Source organism: Haemaphysalis longicornis, unplaced genomic scaffold (assembly GCF_048455015.1).
Source record: "Haemaphysalis longicornis isolate Haplotype H1 unplaced genomic scaffold, Haemaphysalis longicornis Haplotype H1 scaffold_6, whole genome shotgun sequence".
NCBI classification, from domain to species: domain Eukaryota; kingdom Metazoa; phylum Arthropoda; class Arachnida; order Ixodida; family Ixodidae; genus Haemaphysalis; species Haemaphysalis longicornis.
The window spans coordinates 200,757,082-200,776,731 of NW_027526407.1; the positions used below are offsets into that span (position 1 = coordinate 200,757,082).

General features: G+C 46.0%; 1 protein-coding gene across 1 annotated transcript; it reads left to right on the forward strand.

The window, feature by feature from the left end:
* Positions 1-17,928: 17,928 nt before the first annotated feature.
* LOC144143434 (uncharacterized) lies at positions 17,929-18,780 on the forward strand. Its single transcript, XM_077675190.1, has one exon. It carries the CDS (start codon positions 17,929-17,931, stop codon positions 18,778-18,780), a length of 852 nt encoding a protein of 283 aa, XP_077531316.1.
* The last annotated feature ends 870 nt before the right edge of the window (positions 18,781-19,650 follow it).

Genomic DNA, 19,650 nt, shown 5'->3' on the forward strand with positions numbered 1-19,650 from the left:
TTTTTTCTTAGAACCGTGTAACCAGGAGGCAAGAATTCCTGATCAAGGATAGATTCATTTAACCAAGTCTCAGTCACAGCGATAACTGATGGACAATGACACTCAACAAGCCAGTTAAAGTTTGCAATTTTATTAACTAGGCTACGCGCATTGAAATTTAAAACCGCAAAGGACTTCCCACTAAGCCGTCATTCATTGTTTGTAGCAGACAACCGACGGCTTTCGTTAAAGATAAATTTTTTCTTCTCATCCCAAGAATACCGAACGTTGTCCACCAACAAATGATCGTAGTGCAGCCTGGCTTTTTCCGAATCCTTCCTTATCTCGGCGGAATTCTGCCACAGTTCCCTGCGTGTCTGCCCCACGCGCACAGAGAAGTCTTCATTTATAAATATTTTCATGCCCTTCAACTTGCTTGCATTGCTTAAAATAGCGACCTTAGTTCTAAAATCCAGCAACATAATAATAACAGGTCTTGGGCTAGTGCTACTGCTCTTACGCACTCCCAACCTATCGCATCGTTCGATATTGCCACACTTAACTTCTAATTTTGATGTAATCAGTCCAGTTAGCATTTCCAGCAACTCATCCGAAGTTTCCCCAGAGCTTTCGGTTAAGCCATAGATGAGCAAGGTATTTCTACGGGACCTATTCTCTAAATTGTCGTTTTTGCCGTCCAATTTACTAACAATCTCTCGAATGTGAGCTACGGCCTTTTCGAGTTCAGTCATGCGTGGCGCAACTTCAGTAATTGATTCAAGCGCAACTTCAGTGGCGCAACTTCAGTAACTAACCGTCTGAAAGTTGAGGTGGTAGGAAAAGGCTAAATTAGAAGTTTTGCGAGCGTACCAAAATGCAACAGTCTTCGGAGGAGACAAGTCGATATTAGTTTTGCCCCAGAGGAAAACTGCCTTCACGTCGCTTTGAAGCTAGGCGCAATCTGCCTGTGATGCCACTGCACGATTAACTTTCATGTCATCATCAAACAGCAAGTGAGATGAGTGCTTTATAACTAACTGTAAATCATTCGCGAATAATTTAAACAGAAAAGGGCCAACACTAGAGCCCCGGGGAAACACGGATGGCACAGCGAAGCTGCGGGATTGGGCCAAGCGTACTGAACGAAGTTCATTCTATGTCTGTGTAGGTAGGGAACCACTCGCACAAAGCAGGAGACAGACCCTACTCAGACACCTTGCCAAGGAGCAAATCACGGTTCACGCGAGTAAAGGTCCTAGATTCAGGCACAAAAATTGACACATGTTTTACTCCACAGCTTCTACATGTAGCTGTACCAGCCAAACTCCTATCTACCGCGCTAGATATCTTTCCTAGTTTGTGGGGCGCCGAGAAAAGGACGTTTACACCATAACGGCCTGCCACATTTTTTAATCTGTGCGACAACGCGTGGACATATAGTATGACCGAGAAGTCTTTTTTCTTCTTTGAGGCGTCAAAGAAGAAAAAATACTTCTCGATCTTGCCATATTGGCACGCGTTGTAGCATAGATTAAAACACGTGGCAGGCCGTTATGGTGCAAACGTCCTTTTTTTGGCGCCCGACAAATTAGGAAAGATATATAGCGCGGTAGATAGGAGTTTGGCTGGTATAGCTACACGTTAAAGCTGTGGAGTAAAAATTTTGTCAATTTTTGTGCCTTGTAGTACTGGTGTGGTGTATATGATTCCGTTTGTCTGCGGTCATGTTTATATCGACAAAACAAGCCGATGAGTTAACATGCGACTAATGAAGCCTGGACGGTTTTTGAAGGGCGATGACTATACCCACGTCACACAATACTGCAAAAAATGTAAAAATTCTAAAGAATGTTACCCTGTTTTTACGGAAACAAAAGTATTAGCCAAGCATAAAAACCAGCAGGTCCGAGAGATAATAGAGGCCTTCCATATTAGAAGGAACGAGGGCAAGTGCGTTAGTGTTCCTTCTCTGTCATTACTTGACAAGAAATTTGAGTTTCTTATCTGCTAGCACATTGTGTAACTTCTTGGATGGTGAATTTTGTCGCCTGCCACAGTCTTTCAAAAGATGTTACTCTGTTGTCGCTCACACGCTTTGTCAGTGTTATCTGTTCACGTTATAGTATGGTTATTGTGTATAAATATGTGCTTTCTTTCTAATAAACATTCAGTTGCGAGTCCAGCGCTGTGCGTAGTCCACTCTTCCTTTTTGTCCCTTCGTTCCTTGCGCTATTTTTCACCATGAATCTTAATGTGCACCAACTAGCCCAACTTGCCATCTTACATCAGTAGAAAGGCCTTAGTGCAGCGAAGTTGATCGCGGCCAGCCGTGACGTGAAAGTACGCATTTGGTGGCGCCACTTCAATATCACGCAAGGCGTGAATCACCAGATCGCGCAGGCGTGCTGATTATTGATAACCAACGGGAGATTTGTGTCAAAAAGTAACAGTGCACTACTTTTTTTAGTACTTTTGAGAAAGAAGACGGAGGGAAGCTGGTAGATAGTTCCCCGGCACCGACGCGTTTCTGTATTTATGGAGAATAAAAAAATTAGCGCCAATCCACACTGTGAATGTGGTTGGAAAGCAAAGCTGTAAACGACACCCACAATGATTACCCATGCGATGTCACTTAAATTCACTCACATCGCTCTACAAATAGTGAAACCATACAGAAGTGAATGCACTTAACCGCACCCTCTATTACTTCAAAGAGATATTCTGGTAGGGTTAAATTATTGCACGATGCATGAACGGTGGTAGATTGAGTTGTATTGGTGTAGAAGATCAGTAAAAAGTCTTTTTTTTATAAAATAAAGCTCAAACCCGGTTATACGACCTGTCTTCTCCGTCTCTGCGTCGCGCAAGGAGGCGATGAGATCGGCTGCAGAGACGGGGGAGAAGAAAGGAGCCGATGACATCGGCTGCAGAGACGGGGGAGGAGGAAGAGAGGAGGGAGAGCATGAGGAAATACTTCTACTCAGATTTCCAAACGGCACAGAGTGCCGCCCAGGGGAGTGGTTCCTTCTTCACTGTAGCGCATATTCAGTCCGCACCGCCTGTGCTCTGCCCACCAGCTCAAACTGGGTAAGCAGAGAGGGGCTGGACCGAGGCTGGTGTTCAGCGCTTGAACTCGTGCTTGTCGGCGACCCTCGCCGTGTGAGGGGTTTATATTTCAAAGCCAAGGGAGCATCTTCATTTCTTGTCGGCAGACGTCCAGGAGTATATCAAGCGGGTTGGCATTCTGTGCAGCCCAGCTAATCTGTAGAAGGATGCTGCGACCCGCCGCAGTTCTGCTCATTCGGTGCTTCTCAGTAGAAAGATGGCTCTCTAACCGATCTTCCACCTTGTTGTAGAGCCCCTTGCTAAGCAACCTTTCGGTAGACGCACTCATCGGAAGGCAAATGGCTTTCTAATCTACCCATCTAATTATTATATAAAGCATCTCAAGTCCTCCTTGCGAGAAGAAGGCCGGGGGTTGACGTAAGTGATTCTCAAGAGGACCAAAGCTTGAACTAATTGAAAGGTATCAGATTCCTTGAGGCCTCGCTTCTTGGTGTAAACTCGCCTGTTCATGTGTATGATTTTATTGATAGTGTGTTTGGGGCGCTGCAAGGATCCGTCACTCTTTGTGTTGGTCTGAAGATGTGTGCCCAGGATCTTGATGCTGGGGCTTGGAGTGATGGCCTGACCATCTAGGAGTATTTGAATGGGTTCTTTCGGGTGTCGTTTGTCGTGAGGGTGGACGACAAGGAGGTGAGAATTTTTCATGTGTACTGGAAGCCACAGTCTTTAGCACACTGGGGTACTAGAAGTGAGATGCCATGGGGTGGTGCCAGCTTCCTTTATCGCTATCGCGTGGCATTCAGCGAGAATTCATGCGTTAAACGCGTAGATGTGCTTGGTGAGTGCACCACTTTTCTTCCCCGTCTCCGCGTGGGCTCCTAGCTCAATTAAAAAAAAAAGACTCGTAGCTCAATCGGTAAGATAACGGTCACTTGCTTTGTTACTTTGTTAGTTCCAGGTTCGATTCCGGGAAGTGCAGTAAATTCTTTTATTTGTCCGCGGGAGTTTTCGGGTGCCACCAACGGTCGCGAAAGATTCCTTGGGGGGTAGAGGTAAAAAGCTTTGATATAAAACCACACCTCTTTTCCAATCTTTCGGAAATTGCCGCTCTGGAGCGAAAGACAAAACATGTGGCAGAGCAATAGCGAGAGAACGTCAGAGTACTCTCTTACAGTGCAGGAAGGGATGTCATGGTGAACAGAGGACTGCTTGGGGGCAGACTGTGGATAGCAGGCTTGACATCCCCAACAGTTATTTTGGGCGTCTGCATGACATCATCTAGGAGGGCGAATCTAAGCGGGGAGCGGCTATCGTGTAACGGGGAGTACGCAGACGAGTAGTGATTTGTGAATATATCGCATATTTCGGCTTGTTCGGAAGCGATTTCATCACCATCCTGCAGTGTAATCCCCGCAGGGGTCTTTTAATGCGCATTTTTGCCGTCCGCCAGAAGTGGCACGGGGAACTGCTAAGCGAAGATTGCGTAATGTCTGAAACATGATTTTTTTTCTCACGAGCGAGGGGTGTTTTCACAAGTGACCGCTGTTCTTTGAAGCTCAAGTAGGTGGGCGTATCTTTGGCAACTTTCATTAGCTTGTGAAGTCGAGGCTTTCTACACAACGCGCTCCGGAGTGATTTGCTAAACCACAAAGGAAATTGTTGAGGGCGCTGAGACTTTTCGCTCGTCCCTTGCTCGTCCCTCCCTTGCTCGTCCCTTGCTCGTCCCTTGCTTTTGGACAATGTTTGCGAGCTGCTGCACCGCTAGTGCGTTATGATCACTATTGGGAAAATAAAAAAAATGCAGTATCCGTGCAGCTCTCATAAGCAGCGGGCAATAATGCCGTGAAATTGAAAGGTTCATGCTATAGGTGAACCGGCACGAGGGGTTCTTACCCTGCTTGAGATTGAAAGAAGTGAAGTTGGTGAAAGCAATGTTTAGGAAGTTTCCTGTAGCGTTAGGAGGTAGTGCAGCAAAGCCTAATCTGGTGAAGGAGGAGAAGTGAACACGTGAGATGCTTTGGAAGAATTGCCAAAATTTTAGCCTAATTTTACCTTAAATTATACTACAGGCCGGGTACATTGAAATCGCCGAATAAAATAAAGTTTTGCTTGCCAGGGTCTATAGTTTGATTGATGCTGAAAAACGTACGCGAATGTAGGGATGTCTAGAATTCTATGGAGATAACACATGCCCATGAGCAAGTTTTTATTATGGTTAGCGTTCGCTTCTACCCAAACGCATTCGTTCCCTAACAGTAGGTCCGTGCGACGAACTGCCGCAATGTACGGACTTTCGCAATGCGATTAAAGCTCCTCCACCGTACTTTTGGCCGGTGTGTTCGTAATGTCGGTCGTGGCGAAAGACAGCGTATTCGTCGAAGAAATAATCTGGGGAAGAAATTTGGTATGACAACAACGTGTTGGTGATGAAGCACACGTCATGATCTAAACGGACAACATTATCAAAGAAATGTTGCGCTTTTCTGCGTAGGCCCCGTGTGTTCTGGTAGTAAAAGGAAATATTCATGCTATATTTATGTCAGGCGGCTTCACCGCTCGATCTTCTCTCAGAATGTCGTCAAAATGGCGAAATCAGCACCCGAGCGGCCATACTGATGTCTTGTTCACATGGTCAAAGCAGGCATCACCGGCAGCAACGAGAAATAACGCGTTGCTGCGGACCTTGGTCTTTAGGCATATGCAAACAGCACTTTCATTTTCGCATATGGTCGTGACGAGTTTCATCAGGGTAGAGACGGAGGATTCCAGGTGTAGACAGGAAATAAACAATGCTTTCTTCAGGGGCTGGGCAGTAAGGAGATCCCTGTCTTTGTTTGCCCAGATGGGCGCTTCGAGGAGCCGAAAGCGGGGTTGCATTTTTGTTCAAGCTGCCGGAGCGGGAAAGAGTCCACCCGGGAGGGCCGTCCCCACAACTCCATGAGGAGGTCGGGTCGGTGGGTGAGGAGGCCATGTATGGGCAATGTGTCGGAGACAACAGCCGCGGCTCCGCTCGGCTAAAAATCCACCGCATGAAGTGGGCAGTTGCACGGCCTTGTTCTAATTTCAAGCATCTTCTTCATCGCGGACGCCTCAGACCAGAAATCGGCCGCCATCTTAGGAGGGTTGCGGGCACGGCGAGCAATGCGCTCTTGCTTTTTTCCTTGCATGAGAAAGCTTAGATTCTGTTTGCCTATCCTTTCAGGTTTCCGCGTGGTGAAACACTCTCTTCATCTCCTCGGCAAAGATCACGGTTCTTTCATTGGGTGTTGCGTGTGCGTTTCAATGAAAACTGTGGTCGTTCGTCTCACACGACAGTGAAAAATGTTTCAGCAACTCGTTTTGGAAGAGAGTATAGTCGGTCATGTTGCTTTCGTGGTTCACGAACCAAGTTGGAGGTGTATCTTCTAAAGAAAGAACACATGCCGAAAAGTTTCTTCTTCGTCTCCACTTAAGAGATCCGGAAGCGCTACACTTTCTCTAACCAATGCTCAGGGTCTTCACTGGGGATCCGCGGAGCAAGGGGGGTTTCTTGGGCAGTTGCAGGGTGATGGCAGGAGTGAGTTCTTTCGCCGTGTTGCCGGTTGTGGCAGTCTCTCTTCGTTTGTTTCTGGTAGGACACCAAACTCGGATGATAAATCTTGCTGTTGGCGCTTGGCTTTGGTTGGGCTGACTTGTAGGCATCAAGAGGGCGTAGGGAGCTTAAAGGGTGACTACCCAGCACCTCCACCAGATTTCACGTAGCAAAGGATGAAGCAGGTTTCGTCAGGAAACAAAACATTATTGGAGTAAACTTGTGCTGCGCTAAGGACTATAAAGACTCAGCGGCGACGAAGACGCCAACAACGCGACGAACACAGGCGAGTGTCGGCGAAACGAATGCCGCGGTGTGTCCTCTTCGAGTGTTTATCTTTGGGCGCGATTGTTTCTGGAATTACATCCAGAGAACTGGAAATCAAATAGGCTTATTCTAGGCTGTTTACGTTACGGCGAACATTCTTCCTTTCAATAGAGATAGCCCGGGCAGTATACAAAAGACAAAAAAGGATTCACGAACTTCGCTTAAAACTCTGATAACACAGCGGGGCGCCGCCAGACGGAACAACGAAAGAGAAAAGTAAACAAACATAATGCGTGGTTTGAAGCAAAATTTCCCACGACGTATCGATTGTCTTTCTTTGCCGTGCAGTCAATTTCCAACTTCGTCCCTGAAAATAAGCCCTTTGGGACTCCACACGCGCTCTTATTCTATGTTGTGGATCAAACCTCGCCGGTGTGCTCACCCAGCGCAAAAAGGTGGCGCTGCAGGGTATTTTTGTAGGAGCACCTCTTACCCCAGCCGTCACATACCTCTGCAACGACGGGCATCAGTTAGCCCTAGTTTGCCAATCAGTTAAACAGTGGCAGCGACAGCAGGCATTCACCTTCTCCTGAGAGCTTTCCACGGTCTGGAGTGCTCCAGACATCGGTAGTAAACAGCGTATGAATCTGCCCACCATGGGCGACCACCACAACCAGAACACTGGCCAACTAAGCCGTATCCCTTCAGCCTGAGGGTTAATTTCTGAGAAGAACTCGTAGTAGTGTATATAGCACGTATATTATAGTGTGCTAGTAACAAAATTTTATGATTAAAGGCTCGTTAGTTTAGGCGGAAAACAGGAAAGAAAATGTTAAGGTTTTGCGTGCAACTACGAAACAAGAAAACTGTGGTTCGGTGAACGTTTCGCCTACCAGACATATTCGGTGTAAAATTGATTGATTTTAATGCGGTTACGTTCAGTAGGCCAGACATTATTGGGACAAAAGGGCCCTGAATATTTCAGCCTGCGTGAGATTTTTTCACACAGAACGTTTTATTCTCCTTTCTGATTCACGAAGACGTTATTGCTGCTCGGGGCTCAATGGTCTTTGCTTTTTGTGGGAAGTCGTCGTTTCGCACATAGATGTCCACGCACTCAACTGTGCTTGACTGTACGAGTATGTACCATTCGTTTCAAAAGTGCAGATTCGCGCCCGAGCGCTTGTGCAATGGCTAAGACGTTGCGCTGCTAATTCCAAAGACATCGGTTCCATCCTGCCAGCGACGGCGGCTGTTGCAATGGTGGCGAGCAAGCGAAAACTCTCCAGTGTCGAGATTTGGATGCATGGTGGAGGATTCCATGTGGTAAAGTAATTTGGAGCCCTCGAATACGGCGCCTCTAATAGTTCATGAGTAGAAGCATTGTGTTAGGGACTAAGAAAAGCGATGTTGTTTTTGAGGTGATGGGTCTTTTAATCTTTACAAAAGGATTACGTTTAAAAACAGCATCAAATATCTCTCTTGGATGACTGAGGATGGCGTTTTATGCCGAAGGCTTGAAAATGCAAAGCCGAATAGACAGAGCAAATATCTTTTAGTGCTTTTTCTTTGTATAGTGTTCGAGAGGCAAATCTGCTATCTCGATTTGCGAGCTGCGCAAACACTTTTACATTTTTTGGCTGAATGCATGAAGGCAACTTGCCTTGGCGCTATTGTGTTATTTCTGGTGTCGCGCACTTTCTTCTGTCGTGACCACCGTTGGGCAATTGGCGTGAAAGAGTGCATACCAAGAATTGGGTCTAAAAGAATGCGGACGCCACTAACCTGATGGAGGGATGAAATAAAAAAACTCAGGGGTAAACAGTGTACTCGAATAGTGTGGGGCAAGAGCGGTTGTAGGTCAGTAGCAGGGGCTTTCGTCCTGTACTGAACTCGATTAGGCTGATAATATCCATTATGACAGAATTTTGAAGCGTTTTCGCCTTTACCGCTTAACCTTTATAGCATTTTTTTAGCAGAAATACATTCGATTGTATCCGCAATTGTACTCATATATTTCTTTTTTCTCTTGCGTTACCTTCAGCAATGACCTGCTCATTTTTCTTGTTTCACGGGGTCTTGTGCATTCATTTCAAAGTTTTATGTTGTATGAGCGCGCCACATTCCCACTGTGAGCTATTCGGACATTAGAATATTGTTGACTCTAAACAAAAGGTTGTTTAGTTGCTTGGGGGCTGGATGCGTACTGTTCAAGTTGGAAACTTTCAGGTCTTTCCGGTCCCTCAAATTCGTAGCTCCGTACACAGAATCGATTACTGACATATGCTTCAGCTTCAAGAGTTAGCTGAGTTCATCAATACAAGGCGGACCCCTCCATGTTGCGCAATAGAGCACTGCAGTGGCCTGATTTTATCTGCTTGGCCCGGCCGGACCCCACTTCCTGAAGCCTGGTCCCGGCCCTGGCACGCAACCCCTTGCCCTGGCGCGGTCCGGGCTAGGGTGTCGATAAATGAGCCCCAGAAGGCTCGGCAAGGGCTCATTATCTCATCTTAGAGCCTATCCGGGCCCTGCCAGTTAAAAGTATGATAATTTTGCTTTGTTTCGTATCCCACACCCAAACATGTTCTTTTCTTTGGCGTTAGAATTCAACCTAGAATGCTATATTTTGCCCACTGCCCTCTGAATATCTTGGGGCTTCAGGATATGTCAACTAAACAGATAATTAAATAAATAAAATCAATGCCCAGGTAAGCCCCACGCGTGCATGACCTTAACAACGATGATACGCAAAAGCAAATTCGTTTAGTGTGTTTGGTTGACTGCCTTGGTTGAGGGCAATCAGACGAAGCATATAGTGGGTTCACCACTCACAGACTGAAAAGCGAAAATTTAGAGTTAAGTGCTTCACGTACGTCATATTTCATCGGGTTCTGTGCACGCCATATCGCCGCAGTAATAAATGGCATTCTTACATCACAGCCCCCATCGCATTTGTCTACCAAATTTGGGAGACGTCATGTGGGTTCTCTCGGCCACAAATAGGTGTGCTAACATGTTTGATACAACGTTCTATTGAACACAGCCTACGTATACTGAAATATTTTAGCGGCTGCGGTTGCTCAGTGGTGCTGTTTCTTTAGCACCTCTGTTCGATACCAGGACTCAGTAGTGGCATTCCGGTGCGTGCGACATGTACACACACGTATATATGACGTAGATGCCGACCTCCAGGTTGTCTTTATTTATCCGTGCCCGGCACGGCATTCCTTAATCGTATCCTCAGTATATTTAAAGCAATACATAATAATGGTGTAAACAAAATTCCAATAAAAAACGAGTACAGTGACGAATACACCAGGCAACAACTTTTATTAACACAAGCGTTTCAAAACGAACACCCCGAAGCCAACGCAAGTAAATTTAGAGCACAATTTTGAATGCTCTCTTCTACACTTCACATGGGAAATATTTCAGAGAATGTCTGGCTTAAAGCCTGGGCCCACCGGTAAACACTTCAGGCCGCTCTGCGCGACCGGAGGGGGTAGGGATAACCCAGCTCTCAGCGAAGCCCAGGCCCGAGCACGCTGCAGGGATTTCTTTTAGCAGCAGATCTTTAACACCCACAATAGTTTAGTGCCTCTCACTCCAGATTTTCCTTCTCTGCTGGAATGCGTGCTATCCCCTTCGATCTTTTTTTGCTTATCAAAACACAACTTGTGTAGATTTCGATGTTCAGGCAATGCTCCCAAGAATTAGCTGTTGATTACGCCATCTGAGAAAAGTACATTTCACCTCATCAAAACTTAAATCTGTAGCTTTACCTGGGAATTCGGGTAAAGAAAATGTATGAAATTATCGCATTTTTTCGGACTCCTTTCCTGCACGAATTTATAGACCGAAATTATACCATTACCGCAGCAGGCTACTAACGCATTTTAAAAGAACCTCCCAAACTATTTATTGAACATAGTTTACAGTAAGAAGCTGGAAAACTGCCAGCGTTTTACCAAGCTGCACCTTTACACAAGCAAGGAGCTCTTCTCCAAGGCTCTGTACGAGCTCAATCTCCTCCAGTTTCGCATTGTCAGAGAGAATATAGAGCTCTATCAGTAGGTACACTCCTTTTTGCACTTAAGGCCCCCTGTATATCTGGTTTTTGTCATTCTGAAATTTTCTAAACAGCCCTTCTGCCTCATGTTCCACCATCATATCGGTCCTTTAGTGCCCGGCGCAACACGTCCGTACACGGACACCGACTCGCTGTACGTTCATGTTAAAGGTCCCAACATAGATTCGCAGGTTGCTTCTCATTCCTCTGACCTTGGCACTTCTAACTACCTAAGTTACCACCCGCTCTTCTCGACATGCAACCAAATTCGCCTTGGAGCTTCCAAAAACGAAATTCCAATCGACACAACGGTCGGGTAAAACTGCTGAAGCAAAAATTGCAGTATGAATTTACAGTAAAAATATATCTATAATTGGGCTAAGGTCATGAAAATGCGCCCAAAGAAGGCTAACCAACGAATTGTACGTAAATTGCTTGCAAACAAGCAGCCTGCACCGAGTGCTCCAAGACAGCATCGTCTGAAACATAGCGCGAAAAAAAAAGCTTCCCGTAAAATCGCCTTAAACTCATTTATAAACAAAAGATTCAACCTAGATGGTGCCATCACTAGCTTCCACTGTGGTTACAATCCTCCCCGGCTGTTGTGTGTGTACATATGACAAAGTTTAAATATTCTATACGATGTAAGTAATGTAGATAGTATTGGTATGCCCAATTATTTGTACATACGCCTATGAATCTAAGAAAAAAATATATATTTTTACTTGTTCATGCTGTGTTTCTGCACATTTCAAGTCCAAAAATATTACTTCGTGAGCAAGAATCGCCGTTGTCTGCTGTTGCTTCCTTTCCTACAGCGCTCACTGCTATAGAGCGCATTCAGCCACAACTTTCTATTCACCGATGGTTCATCAACCATGCAAAGCTCTTCCTCTGAATTTTACGTACCACTAACTGGTGAAATCTTTTCATATAGTCTCGAACGCCGAACATCTTCGACAGCGGCTGAGCTGTATGCTCTGATGGAGGCAATCGTATAAATCCTGCGGCATGTTATCATAGATAGCGCCAAAATTTTACCCGTTGTCGACACTGGAGCCGCCGTTTTCGCCATGGAAGCCAAATGCTGCAGTCTCTTGAAGGTAACGACACCGCACCCTGGCTTCTCATTACAGACTGGTACAACACATCCCATTGATGCAGCTGGCGTGTACATTGCCCCTGTTATTATTCAAGAAATCATATCCTCTATTCAGTTAGTTTTCCTGCCTTCCTGCTCCCACGACGTGATGCTGGATGGGGGCTCCTTTCTCAACATGGAGCTGTAATCGACTATGGGCATTCTGAAGTAGAGCTGTGCATTCTTCTTCGTTCGCCAACGTCTTATGGGCATTCGTGCGCAACGTCTTATGGGCATTCTGAAGAAACGCCCGCTACTTCTTCCCTTAAACTGGTCCTCGTTGAAGAAGTTAGCATTTTTTTCTCATTCGGCTTTCCTTGTTCTGCTATCAAGTCCATCTCTGTGAACTGCGACAGCGCTGATTACATCATCTGACCTATCCCACCAACGACGTTGTCTTCGGCTTCTGTTCTCCTTGCTTTACATGCACAATACCTAAAATACACTTCTCATATCAAACTGCGGCTCCTGTATCCTCGCTTTGCTACGCGCAGACTGCGCCGGACACATGGAGAGCGTGAATTTAGTTGGGGCCGTGGACGTACACACATTTCAACGCCCCTTGAAATCAGTGACTTCTGCTCCTAGAGCAGCGACATCACCACCGTGTGCAAATAGATGTCTTCCTTCGCATCATTTATGCCGAGATTTCGCCGTCCCAACGAGAGCAACTTCTTTCACTGCTGCACCGATTTCGGACATACCAACACTGTCGAAGTCACCATCGACATCGGGGGTCACACAACCTAACGACAACTTCCCTGCCGTGTTCCTCCACTGAACACCGAGTAATTGACGAGCAAGTCGAGGACATGATCCAATGTCGCGTAATTCGGTCATTCATCAGTACATGGTGGTCAGTGGTAGTGCTTGTCAAGAAGGACGGCTCGAATGAGCTCTGCGTCAAGTACCCCAGGAACAAAAAAATAGCCTTCAAGGTCGTACATGCCTTCCACGAATTGATCACGCCCTCGAGTGTCTCCGAGGTGAGCACTTCGTTTCATCAACTGACTTACGCACACATTATTGACATGCCCCTATGTCATAGGCTGATCGTGACCTTTGGTACTTCCGATGGCCTCTATGAGTTTATTGTTAAGCCGTATGGCCTCTCCAATGATCGAACCACCGAGGTGGCTCAATGGCTGCTGAGAAGGAGGTTGTGGGTTCAATTCCAGACCATCGATGACGTTTTTTGATACAGTAGAAAAGCAAAAACGACAGTGTGTTTGATACTTCTGCGTACGTTAAAGAACCCCACGCGGTCAAAATTATTCCAGAGCCCTCCACTCACCTGCGTTGCGTCGTCGCGTTAAATTCTACAATCAACCAATAAATCTCCAATGAGCCTGCATCCTCCGAGGGGTTGACGGCCAACCTCCTCCAGAAACTCCAATGGCAGAAGTTTCTTTCTTACCTTGATGAAATGGGGATCTTTTCTACAGATTTTTCGGTGCATGTTATTCAACTCAAGCAAATTTTGAAGTCCCTAATGATCGCACGACTCCAGCTAAACCTCAAGAAGGGTTGTTTTGCTGCCTGAGAGCTTACAATCCTAGGCCACATTGTCTTCAAAACAAGTGTCATGCCCTATCCAGCCTAGCTGAGTGCTGTGGCGCCATTCCCGAAGCCGCCAACAGTGAAGGCCCTTCTCAGCATCATTATGCTCTGTTCATACTTTTAAAAATTCGTACGCAACTTTGTATCCCTCACTGCTCCTCTGATAAAGCTTCCGAACAAGGAAGGCTGCGTCTCTGAGTGGTCGTTGTCCTGCGGCGCTGCAATTATTGAAATCACCTATCTACTCACATCTCTGCCAAACCTGCAGCATTGAGATCCTGACTCGCGTACCGAGATTCACAACGACGCTTCACGTTCTGAGGTGCCTTTACGACAGGGCCACAGGTGCTTGAACAAAAAGCTTGAGTGTTTTCTGAAACTGATTCCATCTCTCGTTAACAAACGTGCTTCACTCTTCGTAAAAATGCAGACTCGACCTAGCCTGAGCTCTGGCACACTTTCGGCAGCAACTCCAAAATAAGAACGGACGATCACATGAAATGTCCTTCCTCCACGTTTTTCTGCTTAATTAAGTACGGAGACCAACATTTAACCACAAGAATTGGGTTTAGAATATCTGAGTTTGGGTTTGGGCTAGTTGGTAGCAGTAATGTATCACTTGGAGTAGCGCAAAAGCAAAAAACAACCGAGGACACATAGAGGCGACCAGCACAAGCACTTTTGCTCGTCGCCTTCCTTTGTACTCTGTCGTTTTTTATTTTGCGCTACTCAAAGTCATGGTTTTAGAAACTTGCACTGGATCTGCAGGTATTACTGTGGGAGGGCCGGCCGAACTGTGAAGAAGGTAACTGCTCCACGGTCGCAATTTTGCAGATGTTGCATAAATACCGAAACTTCGGTTGGAGAAATGGCATGTACTTGCAATATGGCTGACATTTTTGTGTGCCTTTTTGGTTAAGTAAGTTAACAAGAGGTGCGACCGGGGCTTTCATTTTGCAAGGTGATAAAACCTACTGCATGCTGGCTGCCGCCCGCCTGGGTGGTTTTGTTGTGGTGCTGAAAACAGGTGTGAACGTCAGACGTGCCAAGACAGTGATATCGTTTTTCTGGGCGTAGGCGTTTCGTTTCTTAAACAGGTATCTCCCAAGCCCTGCTTCATGTGTGATAAATAAACGACTATCCCAATATGAGACTTATAAATATAGTAAGACCGTATTTGAGCTTATTCGGCTCTAGCAGGTTGTGAGCAACCCTTCAGAGCATGTTTCAAAAGGTACTCACCAGCTTCATTACTATCTTGAATAACGTAGAGGACTAGAAACTGTTACAAAATGATTGCTTGTGATACGACCTGTAGGCAGATCAGTATTGCCAACAGGGGCATTGTTCAGTGAGTTGTGGAGTGCATACAGTTGGAAAAACGTCCTAATCAGGTATGCAGTTAGAATTGATTTCTTTTCTTAAACATTGCAGTGCTGGATTTACGATTTCACGTTTGGACTATACTAAATAACTGCGCAACTGGTCATGAAATGACGAGAATCTTAAGTAACTTACTACCTTCTTTTGTCGTCGCGGCTTGCTACATATTGGGTTTCGGGGCTATGGCTACTTTGGTGAAATCTTGCAAGCTTGTTGGTTTCAGAAGCAAGATGAAATATTGCTTACCCCCTTTTCCCTTAATTTTATTAGGTTTTTCTTTTTCTGGAATAAAAAAAATGTAGCTGTGAGATTTGTTTCGTTACACAAAGAGATGCGCATGATAGTAAAATATTTATTTATTTCAGCCTTCACGAATAACATTCGAGCAATTTGGACTTTGTATTTGTAAAAATTTTATTTATTTATATTTATTTACAGAATACTGCAGGCCCATTTAAGGGCCCCAGCAGGAGGGGCAAGAGTATAACACTGCGCACTACTCTAAATCAGCAAGAACAACAAAAAGGTACATCATGGGTCATGATTCAGTACGATCAACTGCTTCTACAGAGCCGGTTAACGACTGAGGTAGGCAGTTCCAGTCGTTTATGGTTCGAGGAAAGTACGAGTATTTGAAAATGTTTGTTCAGGCGAAATACGGTGTTAATGAATGAGTCTGCCGATGCCGGGTTTGTCTTGTCGTAAGCGGTTTCAGGTACAAATCACGGTTTACTGACAGCTTGTTGTTATTCAAAAGAAAAAGAAATTTGAGCCTGTGAATTTTCCGACGTTTTTCGAGTGTGGGTATACTGTTTTCTTTCATAAGGTTTTTGGGGGAATCAGTTGTTCGGTACTTCGAGTAAATAAAACGGACCGCTTTGCGTTGGATTTGTTCAAGAGCCTCGATATTTCTTTTTGTGTATGGGTCCCAGACGATTGATGCATATTCCAACGAGGGTCGTATAACAGTCATGTATGTTAGTTTTTTAACAGTAGAAAGAGCATACTTCAGTTTGTGCTTTAAAAAACCAAGTTTACGGAAAGAGGACGCACAAACATTAGAGATGTGCTTATTGTGTCTATAAGAGGGTAACGTACAATTTCTCAGCTTTTTGCAACGCTCTCGTTCTAGGGGCGAATTTTTTTATAAACGTAACGCTTATTAGTTGTAGTGTTATAGGTCCTGTAGCGTTTGAAAACATTGGCAGTATGGATGTTCGGAAACTCCTCATTGGCTGTATAATTATATCCAACCAATTCATTCTTGACAATATTTTGAAGCATATATTGTGTATAAACAGGATTGCCTTGGAAAGCATACAAAAATCATGCGCAGTACGCTGTTTCTGTCAAAGGAAAATTGATATATGTCCTAATGTTGCCGAAGATGGACCACAGCGTATCCCCTACGACCAAAACAACGCATTCGGTAACAACTATATTCCCATTTTAGTGCACACACAACGTTCCCGCTGTCCGTCATGGCTCTCCATCGTCTTCTTCTATCAACATCTCCACTCACTTCATCGTCTTCTCGGTGATAGAGTTTCAACAACTCGGTGATAAAAATAAGAAACAGTGGACTCGCAGGGGATCGTCATTGAAGTCCTTTTGCTGTATTTTAAGAAGCAGCCTAGCTTCCTGACAGGACGTTTTATAATACTTCCTAAAAAACGGTAGCATCGCTCAGTATTCTTGCACCGGTGTTTTCAAGAATTAGTAATAGCGGACAAATAATTTCTTGGCTGTCGTCGTTTTCATCATTTTCCATCCGAGAGGGTATTCTGTAAGGGTCCTGTCGATAATCCCTACGTGTCCGATGCATGCCATGTGAGCCGAAAATTGTTTGCTCTGTTCACGCGTCAGTTTTGAGACACTATAAAATCAATGCGCTTGCTTGTTCTATATCTCATTTTTTTGTCTTTCTCTAATTTACTTCTTACGGTCTGCCGACGTTCATGCCAGGTGGACACCACGACGTCTTTAGGGACAAATCGTCAACAGTGATGGCTGCAGTTTTGGCTCGGTGCCCACTCGTTGACGAGAGCTCGTCTGACCAATTAGGATTTTCTGTACGGTCCTCTACATAGGTCTTGCTGCCAGGAAGGCAGAAAGTTATTCTCGCTGTTTAGGTCTGACGCCCACACCTGCTTGTTCGAAAATTTATGAGAAGGTTGGAGTCCAAAAACTCTTGTTTGTGGAAACACTACATGTTGCCTTGCGGTTTTGTTCCGTGTATTTAAGTGCACCAGAGTGTACGGAGCTTGTCCGGATCATCTTCATATGCATCCTTCTGGGCAGTTATCTTAAGGCGGACTTCTAAACAAGTTTTTATTGCATAGCCAACGCGTAAATGTCCGATGCCTAAACGCACTGGACGTACCCACAAGCAGCTTCTCGGCAATGCTGTACGACGTTTTGCTGGAGGCGCTGCCGAAGGAGATTGTCTTGGCATTCCATCGCCATGGACGTCTTCAAGGTCATACGCAGGGAGCGGTGCCTTCTGCTTCAGTAGATGCAACCAGTGCCCCAACGTCTTGCCAGAAGCTAGAGCAGCTCTTGAGATACGTACGGATAGAGCTCGAAGCAAGGGAACACAGTAATTCAGCGACGTCCTCCTCCAACAGCCGCGGTTACCGCAAGAAGCACGTACCCTCGTCATCAGTCCTGCATGCATCGCAAGGAGCGAAGAAAAACCCCAGTGCGTGTTCCTTCTGCCGGTCTAAGAAACTTGCGACTGAGGCGTGCAGCGCTTCATTAACAGTCGCAGAGAAGAACAAACGACTATCTAGCGTGAGGCGGTCCTACCGATGCACTATGACGGGCCATCGTGCAAACGAGTGCCGGCGGAAGTTGGTATGTGAGACATGTAAAGGCAGGCATGCTTCGACTATGTGCGATCCCAATTTCCAAGCAAGGCGGAGCGAGAAGCTGGACATGAAAGTCTCTGCTGCTACGAGGCCAGTGAAAGAAAACGGTGCGCCGTCGACTGCCGTCACAAGCTGCCAACTTGACGAGGACATGCACTTACAGACTTTCCGTTGCTGGATCGTCGGCACCAACGAGACGTCCTATGTCAGAGGCATTTTCGACGGAGGCAGTCAACGCACTTTCGTCAAAGAAGATCTCGTAGCGAGATTGGGATTGAAAGTCGTAAGAGAGACACGCATCGCCGTGAACACTTTCGAGTCCGATGCAACTTCTCCTGTTGGGAAGTGCAATGTAGCCCAGCATTGCATACGTAGCCAGTTTGATGGCAGCGAGTACACCATCGAGGCAATAGCAATGCCGACAATCTGCCACGATATCCCTGCTACTGACATGGAATCCGTTTTCGCAGATCAGTTGCGGCGGCAAAGCTACGGCCTGGCAGACCAACTGACTGTGCCTCGAGGATGTGCAGAGAAAGGCATCAATCTACTGATAGGATCGGACCAACTATGGAAATTTGTGAGCGGCGATATAATACGCAGCACGGATGTGCAAGGATTGGTCGCGATCAAGACCACTCTTGGATGGACGTTACAAGGTCCTGCTAAGAATACAAGCTTCGTGGATGGAACATCCGAGGTCATGGTGTGTGTTGTGCGCGTGCAAGCAGAAGCTAAAGGAGTGGAGCATGACGTTCTGGAGTTCTTTTGGTCGCTCGACGCAATGGGCGTAGCACCAGATGAAGAAGCTTGTGGCAGAGCAGACACATTGTCTGTTTTCAATGAAGAAATCACCAAGATTAGTACTCGGTAACAGGTAGCCGTGCCTTGTAAGGAACCGGATATCGAGCTGCTGCAAGATAACTACGGCATCGCACTAAACCGTTTACAAAATCTGATGCGACGCATCTCAAAGACCGACGGACTGCTCGAGAGATATGATTCTGCGATTCGCCAGTACATTGTCTCCGGCCATGCTGAAGTTGTACTTGACAAGGAATTGGTAGACTGGCGTAGCTACTACATGCCACATAGAGAACTCATCCGCGAGAACTCACTCACAACGAAGCTACGGGAAGTGTTCGATGCGTCTTCCCACGCCAAAGGAGAGAAATCGTTGAACGGCTGTCTGGAAACCGGCCCGAACCTGAACCCGGATCTACTTCAAGTTCTCCTTCGCTTCAGATGGTACTTAATACCGATGACAGCAGACATCGAGAAGACGTTCCGGCAGGTATAGATCCGAATAGAGGACCGGGACCTTTTCAGATTTTTGTGGTTTAAGGAAACACCTGCTTTTCCTTTTGACGAAAATGCCCTAGAGGTTTGGCGGATGACGAGAGTTCCTTTTGGATCTACAGCTAGTTCATTCATGCTCACGGCTACTAAACAACATCACTTGAAGACGCAAGTTGATCCTGACAAAAGGAACGTAGCACAACTGCTTCTGAAGTCATTCTACGTAGACGACCTCCTGTTCGGCGCCGATGACTTGGAAACAGCGGCTACTCTTTACATGCGCACAAGAGAGCTGATGGATGACGCTGGAATGCCTTTACGGAAATGGAGTACAAGCTGGAGGCAACTAGAGAAGGTGTTCGATTCCAAGGGATCTCATGCCTCCCTAAGCATTGACAGAGCTGGATCCCAGCCGAAAGTTCTGGGATTGGGTTGGTCAAAGGAA